Below are 24,696 nucleotides of genomic sequence, written 5' to 3' on the forward strand. Positions count from 1 at the left end.
AATGCACTGCCTAACAGTGTGATGGAGACAGATTCAATCATTTAATCAAAAGAAACTGGTTAATTACCTGAAGGGAAATGATGCAGGACTACAGGGAAGAGGTAGTTGAGTGGGACTAGCTGAGTTGCTCTTGCAGTTCTGAACTGACACAAGGCTTAGGGGATTGAGTAGCTTTCTTCTGTGTTTTACTCACTCTATGATTCTAAATATGATATCTCCAAAGGGGAGGGGGAGGGAATACCAGCTTACATTCTGAGCCCAAGTAAGTGAAGTTGGATTTAAAATCTCTGATTCCAGTCACAAGAATTCTAACCATAAAGCCACACTGACCATCATTAGTGAGTCTTCAGAAAATCTACCCATAACTTTGAAACATGAAGCACAGTTTTACTAAAGTGGTTGCAGTGTCAAGGTAGTTTAGACAAGCCATTCATTATCTTAATAGAAGTATATTGCAGTTCCTTCAGTGTCACTGGGTTGTCATTCCAGAAGTCTTTCCCACAAATACTGTGAGTCTAACTACTGCACATTGTCTGCAGTAGTTCAAATCGGCAACTAACCACTCCCTTCTCCAGGATAACTAGGGATGGCCAACAAACACTGTCTCAGCCAGTGACACCCACTCCCTGAATAAATTTTGTGAAAAGAAAGCAGCCAGAAGTGCCCATCAGCAACATGGCTGGACTTGAGTGGGTCTTCCCCCTTTAGTTTACATCCAGCAGCCCTTGAATAGACTGCCTATCCCGAGAGGTGCTGGTTCAATCAAAGTGGCAGCAGCTTAATAGGAGCCCCAGCAGCTCCAGTAGGATCACTGAAGAGGGAAGTAGGGATCCTGGAGTCTATACCAGGTAGCTTGAAGCCTGAATATCTATTCCACTCCAGCAAAGTGTGTAGGTCTTTTAATTGGTCATGATGAAGATCTCGAGCTCCAGGAGGGGTCTCTCAGTTCCGCGACCGGTCAAATAAACACGAGCAGTTTGGTCTGGTTCAGCAAGATTTCGCACTTTATTATGATGGCCGGGCTTAGGTTATCCAGCAACACGTGGGTTAAGCACCTCTGTGTACCCTGAATGAACTGTGTACTTCTTAAAATACAGACAACTTTTATAGGACTCGTAACATACAGTACAGCCTTAATTTCATAGTTAGTCCAATAAAATGAAGTAAAATAACAAATAGACATAAAATTGAGACAATGATATTTCCTGGGAACTGACTTGTTTTGCACGTTTTTATCTCTAGCCACCTGAATCCCAAGGCCAGTTAGAATACTTTAATAATGTCATATCTTGCTTAGTTAATTCATACTATGAAGAAGACATTGTTTGCTAATCTCTTTCAATTAGTTCAGGAATGCAGCTTTCAGCAGCGTTAGGTGCCATTTTAAACAGAATTGTTAGTTTGCAGCCTAGAAGCCATTTTGTTATGTTTCTTTAAGTTACTTGCATTAAGAAGCCATTTTGAAGTTAGTAAAGGCATGTATTAAATGGTTGCTCCTGACAACAGCCTAAATCCAGATTTTAGATCCTCAATGATGGTCAGTTCACAGACAGGCTCAAGCTAGATCTTCCTGCCCAGAATGTAATTCATGCAGAAGTATGAAGGTGATTGGGTTCTGGGTTTTGTATTCTAAGCCTGCCTGTAGTGTGGCAACCTTTGTGGTGAGGCCACTTTTGGAGTTCTGCATACAGTTCTGTCATCCTGCTGCAAGAAAGGTGCTATTAAATTGAAAAGGGTGCAGAAAAGATTTACAAAGATATTATCATGACTGCAGGAATTGATCTATAAGATGAGGCTGAATAAGCTGGCACCTTTTTTCCTTGAACATAGGAGGTTAAGGGGTGATCTGATAGAGGTTTATAAAATCATGGGAGACCTAGATAAGGTGAATAGTCAAGGCTTTTTCCCTCAGGTGGAGGGTGTCCAAAACTAAAGGCCATAGGTATAAGGTAAGAAGGGAAAGATTTAAAAGGGACTTGAGGGGCAATTAGATTAGATTAGATTACTTACAGTGTGGAAACAGGCCCTTCAGCCCAACAAGTCCACACCGCCCCGCCAAAGCGCAACCCACCCATACCCCTACATCTACCCCTTACCTAACACTACAGGCAATTTTAGCATGGCCAATTCACCTGACCTGCACATCTTTGGACTGTGGGAGGAAACCCACGCAGACACGGGGAGAACGTGCAAACTCCACACAGTCAGTCGCCTGAGGCGGGAATTGAACCCGGATCTCTGGCGCGGTGAGGCAGCAGTGCTAACCACTGTGCCACCGTGCCGCCCACTATGCCACCGTGCCGCCCACTGTGCCACCGTGCCGCCCAATGTTGTCAGACAGATGGTGGTACGTATATGGAATGAATTGCCAAAGGAAGTGGTAAATGCATATACAGTTTAAAAATTTCAAAGATATTTGGACAGGTACATGAATAGGAAAGGTTTAGAGGGGAATAGGCCAAATGTAGGAATGAGACTAGCTTAGTTTGGGAAACCTGGTCGGCATGGACAAGTTGGACTGAAAGGTGCGTTTCTGTTCTGTATGGCTGTACGACTCTAAGTAATTGTCATACAACCCCCACTAACTAGAAGGACAAGGGTGGCAGCTACTTGGGAGTACCACGACCTGCAAGTTTCCCTCAAAGGAGTTCACCATCTTGACTTGGAAATAGATTGGCAAGCCTTTACTCCTGCTGAATCAAAATTCTGAAACTTCCTCCCCTGAAGTACTGTGCAGTTACCTTCAGCACTGGTCTGCACTGGTTCAAAAAGGCAACTCACCATCACGTGCTCAAGGGCAACTAGGGATGGAGATGCAATGTTGACCTAGCCTGTGGTGCCCACATTCCATGAACAAATGAAGCAAAATGCCCTCTACTTGCAAGTATTTAATTAATCTTAATTTTTTATAATTAACAAGCTGCCTGCACTTTACCTCCTGTTTCAACACCTCCACTCCTGCTGTGATCCCACCTTGTGTAGACTTGTAAAATTCTCTGGTGGTTTCAGCACAGCACTAATTAATAAAAGCCAAGAAGAACTTGTGAGCTGACTGAATTCAGAATTACAGAAATAGCAGCATCATGCCTCTTATCAGTGCAAATTCTTTTATTGGAGTTGTTTGCTGGAATTCTAGTTTCTTGGCTTTTCTCCAAATCCTTTGTATGCTTCCTTTTCAAATGCTTATCCAATTCCCTTATAAATTTCATTGAAGTTTCTGCATCAATAGCCACTTATGCACTCAACAATTCAATATTTTAAGAACTCTGTGTAAAATATGACTGGAAGAGCACAAGATCACAAGGTAATTATGTAAGCCCCTTGGACTCATCTGAGGTAATTCATCCAAAAAGATGTTATAGCTGGAAGGTTCATTACCATGTCCAGTCAGAATCTATCGATCCTGTCCTCAATTCTCTCCAGGAGAATTTGGAGATCTGAATAAATTGTACATCTTTCTTTGGATTGATGCCACATCTTAAAGTCTTGTCTGTAGAGAATGAAATGCTAATCTCTTGAGCACCTCAACTTTGGTCTATTAACCCACCATTGGTAGCCATGCTTTCAGCTGTCTAGACCTAAGCAAAGGAATTTCCTCATTAATGCTTTGCTTCTCAATTCCATATTTCCATTTTTCTCTCTTAAGGTATTTTTTAAAACCTTGCTTTTGGTTATCTGCCTGTATATTTTATTTTGTTCTTTCACAGGATTAGGTTCCCCATACTGAAATGACCTTTCAGGTAGTTAAGTGTTGACCACATTGTTGTGGAGCTGGAGTCACATGTAGGCAGACTAGGTAAGACTTCCTTCCCTAAAGGTCATTACTGAGTCAGATGGGTACCTATAACAGACTGTTTACTGACACTAATTTTCTTTCTAGATTTTTTGAATTAATTAATTGTACTTATGTTCCACCAGTTGCCATGGCAAGGTTTGGATTACTAGTCCAGCGATGTTATAGCTCCCCTCCTTATGTTGGTTCCTTCCTATCAAATTTTGTTTCATAATATCCTTTATTATATTAAACATACTGTATAATTATTACAAGTTGTTACTTTTCTATTATCTGCTTATACCCCAGTCTGCCACTGAAATGTCTAAATACTTGCACAGAGATTTCCTGGTGCTTCAGATGCTCTATACCAGTTTTATAGCAATGGAGAACATAAAGTGACAGAACAAAAATCTCCCCCTAGAGGCCACTAGTGGATGCAGCATGTTTTAAAAATAATTTTTGAATTTTATTTTAAAAGATGCACATTACATTGACCCTGAAATTTTGATCAAGGACCGAATCTCTTTTCTGGCAGAAATGGAGCTGTTGAGTTGGGGGATTGCCAGATCGTGAAGGGAGCGTGTCAGAGATTGCGTTGGTAGGGTGTGGGGATGGAAGATGTTGGGCGAGGGCAGAAGGTAGGTGTCGGGTCAGTGGGTTTGGGGTCATTGGTTAAGAGACAGATGTCAGTCCAACAGGATAAGACCCAACAGTGTAATAGCAATCCGAACTTTATGAGATGCATTTTGGAGGTTCCAGACGGAAGTCATGGTCAATCAGAATTTATCACCAGCTAGCCAATTCCCTTGGAGCAGCAGTGTCAGGATTTCCAAAAGGCAACTCCAGTCTGTGTTGCTTCAATAACTGTCTGGACATCAGAATTTCTGGGCCAGCATATAAGTTCTAGGCCTTTAGCCTTGTTTATGAAGTGCATTTTGGTAAACAAAATCTAGATGACACCTTAAGATGATTAAAGGAATTGACAGATTAGATAAAGAGAAATTGCACATTAAAGTAACTAATATTTGGTAGCCATAATGGAGACATTATTGCAGATGTGAAGGATTGAGACCCGAGTATTGAGGGTGATATGACTTTCAAGAAAAATAGGAAGAACGGTAGTAGAGGAATTAATCCAGGATGACATTGTGCAATGGTTAGAAAAGATTTAGGTTCAGGAGGTCGGAATACAGAATCAGTTTGGATGGTGATAAGGAATAGTAAACAAGAGGTTTCTAGTGGAATGGTCTACAGGCCTTTTGACAGTAACCACAATGGTGGTGGTGGTGGTGGTGGTGGTGGTGGTGGTGGTGGGGGTGGGGGTGGGGGGGGGGGGGGGGGGCGGGGAGCAAAGAATATAAGCAGAAATATTGGACGCTTGGAATAATGGGATAATGATCATAGAATCAGGGTTGGAAACATTAGATTGGCAGTAGAAGCCTGGATGAGGAGGTTATATGTACTTTTGAGATAGCTTCTTAGAGCAGCATGTTTTAGAACTGACCAGAGAGCAGATTATATTAGATTTGGTATTGTCTAAAGTGACAGGATTAATGAATTACCTCAGAGTTAAGGTACCTCTAGATAGCAACAACAGTAAAATGTAACTGAATTTTACATGGAGTTTGAAAGGGGCTAAGATTGTATTTTTAAAGTAAATAAGGGTAACTATGTGGGCATGAAGATGAGCTAGCTGATGTGAAGTGGCATACCAGACTAGGGATCGATCAATTGCGTCACAGTGACAAATACTCCAGGAATATAGACAATACAATATATTCTAAAAGAAGACCTAATGTCTGTGGATAACTAAATAATTTGGGAAAAGCATCAACTAAAGGAAAGATCATCTAATTAAACAAAGGTATGCGGCAGGTCAAATGATTGGTCAGAATAAGTACGGTGGCAAAATATGACTATCCAGGAGGAAGAAATTAGAGTAAGAGATGAAGGTAGCTAGTAGTGTAAGAGTTTCTACAGATAGTTAAAAAGGAAAGGTATAATTAAAGTATGTTGATCATTTAGAAATTGAGAATGATGCGTTAATGTAAGATAATAAGAAAATGGACACAGAAACAGGTGATTCTGCGGCCACGAATATGCTGATGGTCAGGATTATGTGTTACTTGCCTGGTGCCAGGATTGAGGACATCTCAGAGTGGTTACAGCAAACTGTTAAAGGGAAGAGTGAGCAGACAGAATTGTATACATTGGTACAAATGATATAGGTAGGGAAAAGGATGAGTTTTTTTAGGAACATAGGAAGCTATATAGGAGGTTACAACTGTTATGGACTGAGCCAGACCACTCAAAACATTCTTAAGCAGGTAGCCCAGAACATAACAGGTCAGGTGAATTGGCCATGCTAAATTGCCCATAGTGCTAGGTGCATTACTCAGAGGGAAATGGGTCTGGGTAGGTTACTCTTCGGAGGGTCAGTATGGACTGGTTGGGCCAAAGGGCCTGTTTCCACACTGTAAGGAATCTAATAAAAAATCTAATCTAATAACTTTGCAATTTGTTTCAGTAATTTTCCAGTAAAATTACCTGGAGTGAGTAAGCGAGGTTGACTACCAGGTTTTAAAGCAGACAAAAACTTATTCACAAAATTACACAACGAATCACAAAGAACAGAATAAATAACCCCTACAGAACTCAATCTATTCAAACTAGACTTAATTATGCTGTTCCGAATAGACATAACAGTCCCAATAAACAAACCTCCTCAAAAAAACAATAAAAAATGGAACAAATGCTTACAAGTTGAAGTTAGAAGGGCAGAAGGAGAGGGAAATGGAGTTTGTTTCCACACAGCTCACTGTTGAACTCCTAACTAGTTCTGGACTAAAATGCTCAGCTAGAGAGCTGACCACTCCCCTTTCATTATACAGGTCACTTCTAAAACATGGCCACTTTGGCCTGACATCTTATCTCACAGAGTCATAGAGATGTACAGCATGGAAACAGACCCTTCAGTCCAACTTGCCCATGCTGACCAGATATCCCAACCCAGTCTCGTCCCAAAAGCCAGCACCTGGCCCTTATCCCTCCAAACCCTTCCTATTCATATACTCATCCAGATGCTTTTTAAATGCTGCAATTGTACCAGCCTCCACCACATCCTCTGGCAGCTCATTCCATACATGTACCACCCTCTGCATGAAGAAGTTGCCCCTCAGATCTCTTTTATTTCTTTCCCCCTTACCCTAAACTTATGCCCTCTCGTTCTGGACTGCCCCACCCCAGGGAAAAGACTTTGTCTATTTATCCTATCCATGCACCTCATGATTTTATAAACTCTGTAAGGTCACCCCTCAGTCTCTGACCCTTCAGGGAAAACAGCCCTAGCCTATTCAACCTCTCCCTATAGCTCAAATCCTCCAACCCTGGCAAAATCCTTGCAAATCTTTTCTGGACCTTTTCATGTTTCACAACATCTTTCTAATAGGAAGAAGACCAGAATTGCATGCAATATTCCAGCAGTGGCTTAACCAATGTCTTATACAGCTGCAACATGACCTCCCACCTCCTGTACTCAATACTCTGACCAATAAAGGAAAGCATACCAAACGCCTTCTTCACTGTCCTATCTACCTGTGACTCCACTTTCAAGGAGCTATGAATTTTGCACTCCAAGATCTCTTTGTTCTGCAATACTCCCCAGGACATTACCATTAGGTATATGAGTCCTCCTAAGATTTGCTTTCCCAAAATGCAGCATCTTGCATTTATCTAAATTAAACTCCATCTCCCACTTCTCAGCCCATTGGCCCATCTGATCAAAATCCCGTCGTTACTGAGGTAACTTTCTTCGCTGTCCACTACACCTCTAATTTTGGTGTCATCTGCAAACTTACTAACTATGCCTCTTATGCTCACATCCAAATCATTTATCTAAATGATGAAAAATAGTAGACCCAGCACCAATCCTTGTGGCACTCCACTGGTCACAGACCTCCAGTCTGAAAAACAACTCTCCACCACCATCCTCTGTCTCTACCTTTGAGCCAGTTCTATATCCCAATGACTAGGTCTCCCTATATTCTATGAGATCTAACCTTGCTAACCAGTTTCCCATGCGGAACCTTGTCAAACGCCTCACTGAAGTCCATATAGATCACATCTAGCACTCTGATCTCATCAATCCACTTTGTGACTTCTTCAAAAAACTCAGTCAAGTTTGTGAGACATGATTTCCCACGCACAAAGCCATGTTGACTATCCTTAATCAGTCCTTGCCTTTCCAAATACATGTACAGCAGTGCCTCGACTTACGAACTTAATCCGTTCCGGGACCCGGTTCACGAACTGAATCAATTTTTCTCATTGTTCAGTTAGTGTAAGAATACTTGGATGTAAGAACGAACGCAGTTCACAGTGCACGCGCCAAAGACGAACTGAATGAGATCACGTGGGGCCCGAGAGCTTTTGCGTTCAACAAGTGCGTAGCAAAGCAGAACAATGAAACCACGTGGTTGCACACAGGCTTTTTGCATTCGTATCTTCGTTTGTACCTTGAATTTCGTACGTACGTTGAAGCAAAGTTTTATGTACAATCCCGTTTGTAAACCGATTTGTTCGTGAATGGGGTCGTTCGTATGTCGAGGCGCTACTGTATATCCTGTCCCTCAGAATTCCCTCCAACAACGTGCTCACCACCAATGTCAGGCTCACTGGTCTATAGTTCCCTGGCTTGTCCTTCTTAAACAGTGGCACCACGTTAGCCAACCTCCAGTCTTCTGGCACCTCACCTGTGACTATTGATGATACAAATATCTCAGGAAGAGGCCCAGCAATCACTTCTTTAGCTTCCCACAGAGTTCTAGGGTACACCTAATCAGGTCCTGGGGATTTATCCACTTTTATGCGTTTCAAAACATTCAGCACTTCCTCCTCTGTAATATGGACATTTTTCAAGATATCACCCTGTATTTCCCTATATTATATATCTTCCATGTCCTTTTCCTCAGTAAATATTGATGCAAAATACTCGTTTAGTATCTTCCCCATCTCCTGCTGCTCCACACAAAGGCTGCCTTGCTGATCTTTGAGGGGCCCTGTTCTCTCCCTAGTTACTCTTTTGTCTTTAATATATTTGTAAAAACCCTTTGGATTCTCCTTAACTCTATTTGCCAAAGCTATCTCATGTTTCCTTTTTGCCCTCCTGATTTACCTCTTAAGTATACTCCTACTACCTTTATACTCTTCTAAGGATTCACTCAATCTGTTTACATATAAATAAAAACATAACCATTGGGTACCATCTGGCTTTGGTGTCCTGACTATGGGTGTACCAAACCAGTGTAATCGGACCTTGGAGCTGGTGTATGACCCCTCTGAAAAGAAAACAAGGACACAGCATCCTTGAGAAAAGGAACAGCTTTTATAAAAAAGGGACCAGCTTTATGACACCTCCCCCCTTAAAAAAAGAGCCATCAATACCAAAAGATGGCTTCATTTTAAAACTCTTCAAAAACAAACTGGTTAGTAATCTGAAACACACATATACACTATACTAACTAGATACATGCAAACATGCACAACCACATACAAATGCAGGCCGTGCCACACCTGTCACTGAATGCCTCCGGATCTCATTCGAGTCTTGATACCGCATCGGCAATCACATTTTCCTGACCTGCCACATGGACAATTGTCAAATTGAATGGTTGCAACAACAAGCTCCATCTAAACAGTCTGGCATTTTTATCCTTGAGTTTTTCCACAAATGTCAATGGGTTGTGATCAGTGTATATGATTGTCTCAGGTGCATTGCTGTTAATACAGACACTGAAGTGTTGTAACACCAACACCAAGGTCAAAGTCTCTTTCTCCACCATTGAATATTTCTGTTGATGAACGTTCAACTTCCCAGAAGATTACCCAATAGTTCCTTCTATTCCCTCATCATCCTCCCGCAGGAGCACTGCACCGACATCTACATTACTGGCATCGATAGCCACTTTGAAAGGCTTCGTGTAATCTGGTGTGGCTAATACTGGGGCAGTGGTTAACACAGTTTTTCGGCTGTCAAATGCCTTTTGACCGTCTGCTGTCCATAAAACTTCTTGCCCCTTTTATAACAATTCAGTGAGTGGAGCTAAAGTTCAGCACAAACTTTCGATAAGATCCACTCAATCCCAGGAACCGTAGTACTGCTTTTTTTGGTCGATGGTGTGGGAAATTCCCCCAAATACTTTCATTTTTGCATCCCATGGGGCCATTTGTCCATGTTCATTAACACGGCCCAGGAAGGTGACTTGGGCTTTGGCAAGTTCATTTTTAGCTAGGTTTACCACCAAGCCTGCCTTCCAAAGTCAATCGAACAAGTCCAATAAATGCTGTAAGTGTTCCTTCAATGAGTGATTAAAAATCACCAGGTCATCAATATACACCACACAGTTGGGTAATCCTGCAATTACCTTATTAGTCAGTCTCTGAAAAGTATCTGGAGCATTTTTCATACCAAATGGCATGACTTTGAACCGATATGGTCCATTGGGCGTTATGAAAGCTGACATTGCCTTTGCTCTCTCTGGCAGAGGTACTTGCCATTAGCCTCCGAGCAAGTCCAACTTCAAAATGTAAGTTGCTTGTCCCACCTTTTCGACTCAGTGCTCCAACCATGGAATTGAATATGCATCAGTCTTTGTAACGGTGTTGACTTTGTGATAGTCTACACATAACCATTGGGTACCATCTGGCTTTGGCGTCCTGACTATGGGTGAGCTCCAGTCACTGTAACTCACTTTGATTATGCTGTCCTGGAACATGCGCTCTATCTCCTTCTGAACCTGTGCCAACTTTAGAGAGTTATGCCTATAAGGATGTTGCTTAATTGAAACAGCAGCTCCTACATCTACATCATGCAAAATTAGGTTAGTACTTCCCAGTTTATTTCCACATTTCTCTCCATGTGATAGTAATAACTCTTTCAGGTCATTTCAATTTTCTTGTGACAGGTAACTCAATAATTTATCCCAGTTTTTGACAACTTCATCATTGTCCAATTTGGTTTGAGGAATGTTGTGGGAAAAGATTTGCTAACTCACGATAGGCGCACAAAAGCAAATTGGCCAAATTGTACCAGGACACCCAGAAGTCCTGAGCAGCTCACAAACTGGGTCAGACGGCACGCAGATAATGGAATACACTTTAAGCTCCCATGGACATGACAGAGATCTCAAAGCCCTAAGGGCAGTTTTACAACCCAGCAACACCAAGGCCACACAAGGAGCAGGACAGACAGACAGACAGACACCACAGGACAATGGAAGCACCTCACCACTTCAGAAAAGACTTTAACACCTTCCTGTAAGATGAATGGAACCATGATACTGTCAGGATGTTGCATTGTGTGAAGGAACAGGACGTTCATCCAATAAACTGTTTTCCAATTAGCATCCTTGCAACTAAATTACTCCACTTCCAGAAACATTGTAGTTTCCCATTTCTTAATCAGTGTCATTGTGCAGCATTACTATAAAACTGGTCTCATCCTCAGCTTTGGGAAGAGAAATCAAATTCTCTGTGCAGATTGTCAGTTCTGTGTCAGCTGGTCTGTGTTCTCCTCCAGCCATATCACTTGCAATAAACTGTTTGTCAATTTCACTTAGAGCTGTGTTTTGTGATCTCTAACCTACTGGGCAAATTTCTCCGACAGATGTCCAATTCAGAATCCTCTGAACTTGGTTCTTCCTTCTATGCTATAGTCATTAACACCCTCTCCTCTTGCTTTCCTTCCCTATCAAAATACCTTTTGAGCATATTCACATGACATACTCTGTGAGATTTCTTCCTGTCTAGAGTCCTTATCAAGTAGTTGACCTCACTCAATTTCCTCACTATTTGATACAGTCCACTAAGCCTTGCTTTTAAAGGCTCACCTGTTACTGGAAGTAACACCAATAACTTATCCCCAATTGTAAAATTATGAATTCATGATTTCTTATCCACTTCCTGTTTCATTATCTGCTGTGATATTTCTCAATGCTGTCTAGCCAACTCTCCAGCTCTATTAAATCATTCTCTAAAATGTGACACATAGGCCAAGTGGGTGGTCTCTGAATTCTGACTTACTAATTTCTCCATAATCAATTTTAATGGTCCTCTTACTTCATGCCCAAACATTAATTCAAATGGACAGAATTTGGTCGATTAATTCGGTGCATCTCTGATCACAAGAAGTACAAACAGAACTCCCTTATCCCAATCATCTGGATAATCCTGACCATAAGCCTTCAACATTGTCTTTAGTGTTTGATGCCATCTCTCTCATACTCCCTCTCTCACTTCCTTGAATAGTTTGGATGTGAAGTTTGATCCTTGAACTGACTGGACCTCTATTGGTAGTCTGTATCTAGTTAAAAAAAAACTTAAGTAATTCTTCTACAACCCTTTTAGCTGTGATGTTGTGTAATGGGATTGTCTCTGGAAATCTAGTTTACACATCCATTATTGTTAATAAATACTTATTCCAACTTTTTGTTTGAGGTAGGGGACCCACACAATCAATCAAGACTCTTGTGGAAGGTTCCTAAAATGTTGGAACAGGTATTAAAGGTGTAGGTTTTATTACTGCCTATGGTTTTCCAATTAGCTGACATGTATGACAAGTCTGGCAAAATTCAACTACATCCTTGTGTAGTTCAGGCACCTCCTTTCTATACCCTACTTGCAAAACAATTTGACGAATCTCTGCCCATTTTTCATCTGCTTGAATGTGTGATGGTCTCCATTTCCTCATTAAGACATAATTTGTTAAGTAATAACACACAAGGATGCATTCACACTCCTTCTCTGTAAATGCCTTTGGATACAACAGTTTTAAGTTCTCATCTTTCTGCTGTGATTTGATAAGCTTAGTAGAGCTAAAGATACTTGCATGTTTATCTACTTGCTACTGTTCTGTCCCACTTATCTGATCTAAAGAAGTCTCAGATAAAGCTAAGTCAGCTTCATTATCTGTGCCTTTTGATCTCTCCTGCTTCAGCTTGTGCCTTTGTGGTCTTGGGAATCAGGAAAAATTCCTGAATAAAGATCATACATTTCTTCAGTTGCCTGCGTCTACATTGGCTTTTCAACTAGAGCAGGCAGCACGCCTATTAGTGGATCAGCTATATCATTTGCAAGGACAAATTGTATTCCTGGAGCTAAGAGTTTGTCCAGTACTCCTACCACAATTTCTCCACTCTTCTCTGGACCCTTTAGCCTCACTTTACATAACTGAGCACTTTTTGTCTCACCATGAATTCCTGTTACCAGTAACTTTTCTGGCAATAGAACTTCAGGAGTGCATATCTCCTCATCATTCAGCATTACAGACTGAGAGGATCCTGTGTCCCTGAATATTGTAACCGCTTCACCTGCTACTCCTGGCCTATGTGAATAAACGTTACCCTTGCATGTATATTTCTAACCAGATCTGGCACTTCCTCCTTAATCAACCTCTGATCATCTTATACACTCTGAGGCAGTTGTGCTTTTTGTTACCAGTCCAGCAAAACTTCCAGCTTGTCTGGTTTTCCTACATCTGGCTTTCTCCTAGCCCACCAACACTGCAATTTTGTGTGGCCCACTTTATCATAATGAAAACACTGGAGCTTTTTAACTTCTTTGTCCCCCTCAAGGGTTTCTATTTTACTGTGTGGTAAGTTCTCCTTATGATCTTCACTGAGATCTACCGTTCCCTTTCCATGTGAGGAATTCTCTTTGCCCCAATTTCTATCCCTCATGGACTGAAATTGAGTCTGGAAGCCAAACCGTGTTTTATGGACCAGCTCATAATCATCAGCCCCTTCAGCTGCTAACCTTGCTGTTTTAACTCTGCTCTTCCACATGAGTTCACACTACTTCCTCACTAAAGTTACCTTCAGCCTTTAAGCTGACTTTCCTTTTTAAGTGTCAGTTTCTGAAGTTCAAAAGCTCTCTCTCATTTTCTCTCTGCTCTACTGCTCTCTCTTTTTCCCTCTCTTCTGCTTTTAATCTTAACTTAGACTGTTTCATTTCTGCTGCCTTTTCCCTACCTCCCATCGTTAACTTAAGCTGCTTCATTTGCAATTGAATTCTTGCCATCTCTATAGATTCTGATGGTTTCTCTGGCAAGTTTAATTGCTGAGCTACTGGTGTAATTATTTCTACTTTCCTCACAGAAGCAGGCAGTTCCAATTCCAGCTTGTCTGCTAATTCCTGCAGCTTGGTCTTATTCACCTTTTGTAAAACTTCCAAAGTCACAGCATCCATTTCCAGAAACTTTTTGACAACTAGAAAAGCCATTACTATCCCAAGCTCTGTCTACCCACCCAAACCGACACCCTAAATAAAGACACTAGCACCTATCACTCACTGTTTAAAATCCTGCAAAGAGCGCCAATCTGTTATGGACTAGGCCAGACTACTCAAAACATTTTTAAGCTGGCAGCCCCAGACCATAACTTTGCAATTTGTTTCGGTAAGTGTACAGTTAAAATTACCAGGAGTAAGTTACCGAGGTTGACTACCAGGTTTTAAAACAGACAAAAAAAAATTATTCACAAAATTACACAATGAAACACAAAGAACAGAATAAAGAACCCCTACAGAACTCAATCTATCCAAACTAGATTTGTTCTGGATATACACAACAGTCTCAATAAGCAAACCTCCTCATAAAACAGTTAAAAAAAGGAACAAATGCTTACAGGTTGAAGTTAGAAGGGCAGAAGGAGACAGAGTTTGTTTCCACACAGCTCCTAACGAGTTCTGGATTGACATGCTCAAATAGAGAGCTGACCAGTCCCCTTTCATTATACAGGTCACTTCTAAAACATGGCCACTTTGGCCTGACATCTTATCTGTTTATATATGAACAAAAAGACCTCTCAATACCGTTTAATCTCTGTACCAAACCTGTCTAATCAGAACCAGGAGCTGGTTTTTGACCCCTCTGAAAAATACCAAGGATACTTATAGGGATAGGTTTCACTTGAACTGGAGGTGGACCAATATCCTAGTGGAGAGACTTGCTCGTGGTACTCGGGAGGTATTAGCCTAGTATGGAGGGAAGGTGGCGGGAACCTAGTTAGTACTGAGAATAGAGAGAAAGCAGAGGATGATTCAGAAGTTAAAGAGAGCAGGTTAATCAGACAAGGCAGGCAAGGCAATGGCAGAGAACAAGGTAACTCAGAATTAAACTGCATTTATTTCAATGCATGAGGTAAGGTGGATGAACTCAGGCCATATATGGGAACATAGGTGTGGGACATCACTGCTACTATAGAACATGGCTGGTAGAGGAACAGCACTGACAGCTCAATGTTCCGGAGTTTAAATGCTATAGGATGGATAGAAATGGAGGCAAGGGGGGGAGGGGTGTTCTTGATTAGGGAAAATATTACTGCTGTACTTATGTGGATATTCCTAGGGATTGTCAGGTGAAGCTATATGGATGGAACTCAGAAATTAGGGGATAACCACCTTGATGGAATTGTACTACAGACTCCCAATAGTCAGCAGGAAACTAAATAGCAAATATGTAGAGAGATCTCAGGTATGTATAAAAACAATAGAGTTGCACTAACGGGGCATTTCGATTTTCCAAACATAGACTGGGGCTGCTATAGCGTTAAAGGCTTGGATGGGGAGGAATTTGTTAAATGTCTTTACGAAAACTTTCTTTATCAATATGTAGGTGTACCTACTACAGAAGGAGCAAAACCTGGCCTTCTCTTGGGAAATAAGGCAGGGCAAGTGTATGAAGCATTAGTGGGGAAGCACTTTGGGATCAGTGATAATCAGAAGTAGTTTTAAAATAGTTATGGAAAAGGATAGGCCTTATGTAACAAGTCAGGCCTGCAGTAAGGCCAATTTTAATGGTATGAGACAGGAACTTTCAAAAGTTGACTGAGGTAAACTGTTTACAAGAGACAACTGGTAAATTGGAAGCTTTCAAAAGTGAGATAACAAGAGTTCAGAGGCAGTCTGTTCATGTTAGAGTGAAGGCTAGATGTAGAGAACAATGGATGAATAGAGATATTGAGGCTCTGGTCAAGAACAAGAAGGAGGCAGATGTATAGACAACTGGGATCAAGGGTATCTCTTGAACAGTATAAGAGGAGTAGAGGCATTCTTAAGAGGGAAATCAGATTGGCAAAAAAGGGGACATGAGATAGCCTTGGAAGGTAAAGTTAAGGATAATCCAAAGAGATTCTACAAGCACATTAAGAGCAAAAGAGCAACCAGGGAGAGAGTAGGACTCCTTAAAGATCAAAGTTGTCATCTCTGTGTGGAACTACAGGAGATGGGAGGATATGAAATGAATACTTCACATCAGTATTTACTGTGGAGAAAGATATGGAAGCTAGGGAACTCAGGGAAATAAATATTGATATCTTGTAAATATTGCCTATTACAGAAGAGGAGGTCTCCAAAAACAAGGATAGATACATTTCCAGAACTTGATCTGATGTTGTGGGAAGCTACAGAAGAAATTGTGGGGCCTCTAGCGAAGATATTTATGAAGTCTATAGCCCCTGGTAAGGTGCCAGAAGACTGAAAGTTGGCTAATGTTGTGCCTTAATTTAAGAAAGGCTGCAAGGGAAACCTGGTAACTATAGACTGGTGAATCTGTCAGTGGTGGGCAGGTTTTTGAAGGGGATTCTGAGAGACAGGAATTACATATATTTAGAGAAGCAAGGAATAATTAGTGACAGTCAGCAAGACTTTGTACATGGGAAATAATGTCTTACAAACTTGACTAAGCTTTTTGAGGATGTGACCAGAAAGATAGATGAGGGCAGAGCAATAGATCTTGCTTACATGGACTTTAGTAAGGCCTTTGAGAAGGTCCACATGGTAGACTGGGTAGTAAAGTTAGATCACATGGATTTCAGGGAGAGTTTGCCAATTGAACACAAAATTCTTGAAGGTAGGAGACAGAGGGTGGTGGTGGAGAGTTTTTCAGACTGAAGGCCAGTGACCAGCAGTGTTCCAAAGGGATCGGTGCTGGATCCACTGTTGTCGATCATTTATATAAATAATTTAGATGACAATATAGGAAGCATGGCTATTAAGTTTATGGATAACACCACAATTAGTGGTAGAGTAAATAGTGAGGAAGGTTATCCTCAATTACAAAGTAATCTTGATCAATTGGACCAATGAGCTGAGGAGGGGCAGATGCAAGATAAATGTGAGGTGCATTTTGGTAAGACGAACAAGGCAGGACTTACACAGTTAATGGTAGAGCCCTGGGTAGTGCTGTCAAATAGAGAAACCTAGGGGTTCAGGTATATAGTTTGGGGTGGCACGGTGGCTCAGTGGTTAGCACTGCTATCTCACAGCACCAGGGTCCCAGGTTCGATTCCAGCCATGGGTGACTGTGTGGAGTTTGCACATTCTCCCAGTATCTGCATGGGTTTCCTCTGGGTACTCCAGTTTCCTCCCACATTCCAAAGATGTGCAGGTCAGGTGAATTGGCCATACTAAATTGTCCACAGTGGTAGGTGCACCAATCAGAGGGAAATGGGTCTGGGTGGGTTACTCTTCGGAGGGTCGGTGTGGACTTATTGGGCCGAAGGGCCTATTTCCACACTGTAGGGAATCTAATCTAATAGTTCTTTGAAAGTTGCATCACAGGCTAACAGGGTAGTTAAGAAGGCGTTTAGCACACTTGTTTTCATTTGCTCAAACCATTGAGTGAAGGATTTGGGATGTCATTTTGTGGTTGTACAGAACACTGTTGAGGCCTCTTTTAGAGTTGTGTATAGTTCTGGTTGCCATGCTATAGGAAGGATGTTATTAAATTGGAGATGGTGCAGAAAAGATTTACAAGAATGTTATTGGGACTGCAGAGTTTGAGTTATAAGGAGAGGCTGATTAGGCTGCAATCTTTTTCATTAGAACTTAGGAGGTTGAAGGGTAACTTTATAGAGGTTTATAAAATCATGAGGACCATAGATAAGGTGAATAGCAAAGGTCTTTTCCCTAGGTAGGGGATTTCAAAACTAGGAGGAATATTTTTAAGGTGAGAGACAAAAGATTTAAAAAAGGTCTGGAGGGGCAATTTGTTTTCACACAGAGGGCGGTTTGTGTGTGGAATGAACAGCCAGAGGAAGTGATGGATGCAGGTTTAGTTACAACATCTAAAAGATGTTTGGAATAGGAAAGATGTAGGAGGACATGACCAAGTGCAGGTGAGTGGAACTAATTTAATTTGGGAAACCTGGTTGGCATGGATTGAAGAGTGTGCTTCTATGATTTATGATTCAATAAGTGATTGGTGAAATAGCTATAAATTAGGAAGTGGAAAGGAGAGAAGAACTTATCAAAATTACAATCATGCAGGAAGTAGTGATAAGCAAACTGATGGAACTGTGAGCTGGTGAGAATCCAGGTCCAGATGGACTTCATCATAGAGTTTCAAAAGGATTTGCTCATGAGTTAGGATATGCTTTGGTGTTAATTTTTCAAAAGTTCCTAGATTCAGGAATGATTCTATTGGAGTAAAAAGTATCAAATGTAACACGCCTGAACAAGAAGAGACGGATGCAGAAAACAGGAAGCCATAGGCCAATTAGCTTGATATCTGCTATGGGAAAGTGTTAAAATGGATCATTAAAGCGATTGTAGCTGTGTGCTTAGAAAATCTCAAGGTAACTGGGAGGAATCAGCAGGGTTTTGTTAAAGGGAACTCATGTTTAACCAATTCACCTCTGCAGAATATATTAAGAAAGATACATCTCTGCGGAAATGTTCAGTTGTTGATTTTGAAAGGGAGAAGAACAGAGTTTTATTTGAATGGATAAAAATTGCAGAAAGTTGCAATACAAAGGAACTTGGGGGTACCTGAGCAGGAAACACAGGGGCAGCAGGTAATCAGGACGGCTAACAGTAGGCTAACAGAATGCTAGCCCTTATTTCAAGAGGTTTGAAGTTTGGAAGACTTACTGCACCTGGACATGGTGGTGGCGAGATCACACCTGAAGTACTTTGAGAAGTTTCATTCCCCTTATTTAAGGAATGGTATTGTTTCATTAGAGGCAGACAAGAGAAGGCTCACTATGATGATCCCTGATATTGAGGGATTGTCTTATAGCAAAGGCTAAACAGGGCAACATTAATGGCTCAGTGGTCAGCACTGCTGCCTCATAGCACCTGGGACATGGGTTCAATTCCACCCTCGATCAATTGTTTGTATGGAGTTTTCATGTTCTTCCAGTATCTGTGTGGGTTTTCTCTGGGTGCTCTGGTTTCCTCCTACAGTCCAAAGATGTGCAGGTTATGTAGATTGGCCATGTGAAATGAAGGGTTACGGAGAGAGGCTTGGGGAATGGGATGCTCTTCAGAGGTTCAGTATCGCTTTAATAGGCCGAATGGCATACTTCACATTGTAGGCATTCTGTGTGACTCTACTCATGGAGTTTAGAAGAATGAGAGGTAAGCCCATTGAAAAAAATAGGATCCTTAAAGAGCTTGACAGGGTAAATGCTGAGAGGATGTTTTGTTTTATGGGAGGGTCTAGGACCAGAGGGCATAGTCTCAGAATAAAGGGGTGCCAAGTTAAGACGGAGATGAGGAGGAATGTCTTCTTTCAGAGGATAGTGAATCTTTACAACTCCTTGGCACATGGAGCTATGGGCACAGAGTCCTTGTGTACATTTAAGGCTAAGATCAATATATTTTTGGTCAGTACAGGAATTAAGTTTATGGGGAAAAGGCAGGAAAGTGGAAGTGAAGTATATCTGATCAGCCAGGATGGATGGACAAAACACCAACTCCTGGTCCTATTTCTTATAGTCTATCTTGCTAGTGGACCACCACTAGTTAGACAATTTAAAAAATTTGGTGTAATTTGATTACAAAAAAGGAAATTCTCCAAAAATCTACTTGTTGTAGTTGTCAGCTCTTCAACAAATGAGCAAAGACATATGACTCTATGATCCTGAATTAGCTTTATGCAACAAAGCAAGTAAAACTGCTAACAATTCCTGTCAGCAACTTAACCATGAACAGCATTGCATGTGTTTAAGCAAATGTGTAACTGTCAGACCATATTCCAATTCCAATGCATTTGTGTTAATGTTAATAACAGTATGTGACCAAAATAAATTCTGAATATTGGCAAGTTTAAATAGCTAAACAGTTTTTTTTAAATTCCAGGTGATTTTCAAAGCAAAATCTAAGTATTACCCAGACCTTCAAAAATACAGGTATAGTCTACCCTTTATTGTCATTTTATGATAGTCCTAACTATACTATTACTATTGTATTACAATCAGTTTGTACTCTATTAAATAGAGCAGTAACAATCTGTATTTTATTACTATTATATAGGACAATTGCAATTTACACCCTTATTAGAGTTATATACTAGTCACAATATAGACTCTATTGCCATAATATAACAGCCTATATTACCATAACATAGTTATCACACTCTAGAATTAATGTTATACAATATGGTTAGTCTATTGTACAGTCACAGTCTGTATTACCTTTACATTGTACAGTATAGTACATTGTATAGTTACTGTATAACTTTCACAGGTCAGATCCGCACGCTGTGAGGAGATATTTAATGTTATTGTGAAGGAAATAACAGATATTTGTTATAAAATGATAAACATGAATATATGATTATTTTGTAAATATTGCATATTGAAAACTCATATTTACAGGGTGACCCCAAGGAATGTGTTAATATTTACAGGGTGTCCTGGGGGTGTCTTAATATTTACAGGGTGTTCCTGGGGAATGTGTGTTAATATTTATAGGGTGCCTCTGGGGAGTGTGTGTTAATATTCACAGAGTGTCCCCAGAGAGTGTGTTCATATTTACAGGGTGTCCCTGGGTATGTGTTAATATTTACAGAGAGGCCCCGGGTAGTGGAGTAACAGGAATATAGAGTACTGGGCTAATGGTAAGATTCTTGGTAGTGTGGATGAGCAGAGAGATATTGGTGTTCATGTACATAGATCCCTGAAAGTTGCCACCCAGGTTGATAGGTTATTAAGAAGGTGTACGGTGTGTTAGCTTTTATTGGTAGAGGGATTGAGTTTCAGAGCCATGAGGTCATGTTGCAGCTGCACAAAACTCTGGTGCGGCCACACTTGGAGTATTACACACAGTTCTGGATGCCATATTATAAGAAGGACGTGGAAGCATTGGAAAAGGTGCAGAAGAGATTTACCAGGATATTGCCTGGTATGGAGGGAACGTCTAATGAGGAAACGCTGAGGGACTTGAGGCTGTTTTCATTACAGAGAAGAAGGTTGAGAGGTAATTTAATAGAGACATATAAGATGATCAGAGGATTATATGGGGTGGACAGTGAGAGCCTTTTTCCTCGGATGGTCATGGGTAGCGCAAGGGGACATAGCTTTAAATTGAAGGGTGATTAACATAGGTCAGATGTCAAAGGTAGCTTCTTTACTCAGAGAGTAGTGAGTGTGTGGAATGCCCTGCCCAACAGCAGTAGACTTGCAAACTTTAAGGGTGTTTAAAAGGTCATTGGATAAACATATGGATGATAATGGAATAGTGTAGGCTAGATGGGCTTCAGATTGGTTTCATAGACTGGCGTAATATCAAGGGCCAAAGGGCCTGTTCTGTGCCATAATGTTCTATGCTCTATCTTCTATGTTCAAGTTTATACAGAGCTAGTAATGTTGCAAACCATCTCAAGGTGCTTCAAAGGAACAAACATTTTGGCATTGATTCACATAAAGAAATATTAAGACAGCTGACCAAAGGTTTGGTCAAGTGTTAACATGGAGAGAGAATTCCAGTGCATAGGACCCTGATTGATGAAACTATGACCACCAATAGTGAGCGGTGTGATGAAAATTGGGATGTACATGGTGGCTAGAATTGGAGAAAAGCAGAGAACTGCAGGGCTGGTGAAGGTTAGAGGATAAGAAAGGGTGAGAACATGGAGGAATTTGAACATAGGATGAGAATTTTAAATTCAAATTATTGCTGGACTGTGGGGCCAATGTGGTACAACCAGCCCAGTGATGATGGGAGGTGACTGAGAGGTGGTGAGATTTAAAGTATGGGAGGTGAGGTTTAAGATGAGGGGCATGGATAGGGTGAATAGACAAGGTCGTTTCACCGAGGGTGGGTGAGTCCAAAACTAGAGGGTATAGGTTTAAGGTGAGAGGGGAAAGATTTAAAAGGGGTCTGAGAGGCAACCTTTTCACACAGATGGTGATGCATGTATGGAATGAGTTGCTAGATGGAGTGGTGGAAGCTGGTACAATTACAGCATTTAAAAGGTATCTGGATGGATATATGAATAGGAAGGATTTAGAGGGAAATGGGCTAAATGCTGGCAAATAGGACTAGATTAATTTAGGATAACTGGTCGGCTTCGACAAGTTGGACTGAAGGGTTTGTTTCCATGCTGTATAGCTCCATGATTTTATGTTCCCAAGTTTACAGAGTGTGTCAGATAAGAGGCTTGCCAGGGCTTTGGAGTTGCTGAGTTTGGGAATAGTTAAAGTGTGGATGAGGATTTTAGCAGCAGATGGGTGAGGCAGGTTCTAGCAACGTTTAAATACTGTTAATTAATGTTTCTTTTCCAATTTAGGTTGCCTCTTCGGCTAACTTTCCTGCTGGCCAGTCTCCTATTCCTTGTGGTAAACCTGACTTGTGCATTGCTTGTGAAAATCACACATATCGAAACGAGGGCTGTTGTGTTTGTCCGTGTTGCAATCAACGATACCCTCTTTGTGTTGTGTGCAATCTCACTATCTGTGAGCCTCTACAAGATTGCTAAAATGTCCCTGGCCAATATATATTTAGAATCTAAGGTTTGTTTTCTCATGCAAAGTTATCGGTTAGAAATGACTTCATTTTCCTGTTAAGACTTTATGGAACATTTTCTTGTGATCATTTCCTATCTGCTCAGAAGTAAAGTATCTACAGAAACATTAACTCATGGTGTTCCAGTAGAAATAAAATGATTGGTAACATTGGTGACGTCTAACATGGGGAGGGTGGGGGTGGAAGTGGTGGTACAGATGAAAAATCACAGACACTTGATCAGTGTAGAATCTAATTGAGATAGTTCTAATTTCAGTACCACAGTTTTACAGCTACTGCAGTAGGATGATTTAACCAGAATGAATTCAAACAAACTACTAAAATAAAATAAAGAACCATGGATTCTGGAAACAAAAGCAGAAATTGCAGAACTCAGCAGGTCTGGCAGTACCAGTGAAGTTAAAACAGAGTTAACATTTTGAGACGAAGGGTCACTGGACCCAAAATGTTGACTTTGCTTTCTCTGCACAGATGCTGCCAGACTTGCTGAGTTTGTCCAGCAATTTCTGTTTTGTTGACACAAATTGCTACTTGTTTCAGAATCAACCTAACGGAATTAATACTGAGAACATTTTTTATGGCAGGCTAATGTGTTAGAACTTCTAATTGGTGTCCTATGCCATCTCTTCAGATCACAATGAGCTTCAGTTTTATATCTGGCTTGTTCTCATTGAATTTATAACTTCAAACGTGAGAATTTTAAATTCCCACTTTCAGACTGTTAAGAATTACAGATCATAGGAATAAATTAGAAAATAAAGAAATGAAAAGTTTAGAATAATGGTCCTTCCAACCTCGTCCACATGGGCACTTAGCCTCCAGTCCACATGGGCACCTAGCACCTAGTCAGTGCCTCGCTTCACCTTAAGACTCCCAAGGCCTGGAGACTTCCCAGGAATCACATCAAGACCGGAAGTCTAAACAAAAATAAGGGTGACGATGAGATTAGTAAAGAAATAGAAGATGTACTGGAGAGGTGAATAGTTATTTTCTAAAATCAAATCAACATAAACTCAAAGGAGAAATAAGAGAGAACTTCAGGAAAAAGAAACCCAATGGGAAGAGATTACGAACACGATGATTGAAAGAGTTTATAATCTGAAATTAGTTAACACAATGTTGAGTCCAGAGGCTGTGAGGTGCCCATTTAAAATAAAAGCGAGATATTGTTCTTTACATTTGTGTTGGGACACTGTAGGAGACCAAGGTGAATTACATTAACAGGTGACTAGAAGCTCAAGACAACACAAAGCAGTCATTCAAACTGCATTTGTCTCCCCAACAGCAACTTATTGGCCTGTGGTACAAATAAATAGTTGTTTCAGATGGAAGGAATGGTTGAGGCCTCAAAGTGAGAAGATAAGAGTAAAGACGTTACAACTCCTTTATTTGGATGAAAGAGTGTCATGGGAATGTTGGGCATGACAGACGAGTTGACCAGGCTATTGGGAAATTTGGGAACAAATATCCAACTGGCTTTACAGAACTATCACTCCGATACACCCATTTCATTGCTAGGTTCAGGAAACATTTCAAATCCATTTTACAGTAATTTCATCGTGCCAACAAGCCAGAGCATGTTCGCCTCCTCTCCTTGATGCCTTCAGTCTAATGGAACCGTATTACCTCCTCAATTTCCCATTCTTCCCCTGAAGAATATTTCCTATTATCCCAGAAAGTAAAACAAGTATGGCTTGCAAATGACGCATAGTGGTCTGATTAATCTTGTATACCTCAAAAATGGAGTTCCAGAATGACAGCCATTTCATTCATTTCCAACTATTGCTGCCTTAATTTCACTGTTTTTGTCCCATCTGGGATATCATTTCATCCTGATGGTTTTTTTAAACTTTATGCACATTTTAATACAAATTATTTGACAACCCAGCTCAAGCACCTTCTGTCCTTAGGAACACCAGGTGCGGAATTCTTCTGTATACCAGGCGATTCAAAATTGATGTGTTCTGTATTGTTCATGCAATTGGTTTTCAGTTTTCAATAAACATACTACAAGAGAGCAGACTATGCAAGTGCCATCATTACTGGTCTACAGATTCTACATCCTCATAACTTGAGGTCTGAGGAGCATAATATTCTACTTGAGCATGGTGGCTTTT

General features: G+C 40.8%; 1 protein-coding gene across 1 annotated transcript in view; it reads left to right on the top strand.

The window, feature by feature from the left end:
* The window catches only part of LOC140464472 (G protein-coupled receptor 137Ba-like), a 63,760-nt gene that overhangs the window by 20,883 nt on the left and 18,181 nt on the right, over nt 1–24,696 (top strand). Inside the window, exons 2-3 of the mRNA XM_072559563.1 lie at nt 19,913–19,962; nt 22,344–22,566. Of these exons, the coding sequence (XP_072415664.1) occupies nt 19,913–19,962; nt 22,344–22,566 (273 nt within the window). The remainder of the gene's footprint in view (nt 1–19,912; nt 19,963–22,343; nt 22,567–24,696) is intronic.

The sequence above is a fragment of the Chiloscyllium punctatum genome, chromosome 3 (genome assembly GCF_047496795.1).
Source record: "Chiloscyllium punctatum isolate Juve2018m chromosome 3, sChiPun1.3, whole genome shotgun sequence".
NCBI classification, from domain to species: Eukaryota; Metazoa; Chordata; class Chondrichthyes; order Orectolobiformes; family Hemiscylliidae; genus Chiloscyllium; species Chiloscyllium punctatum.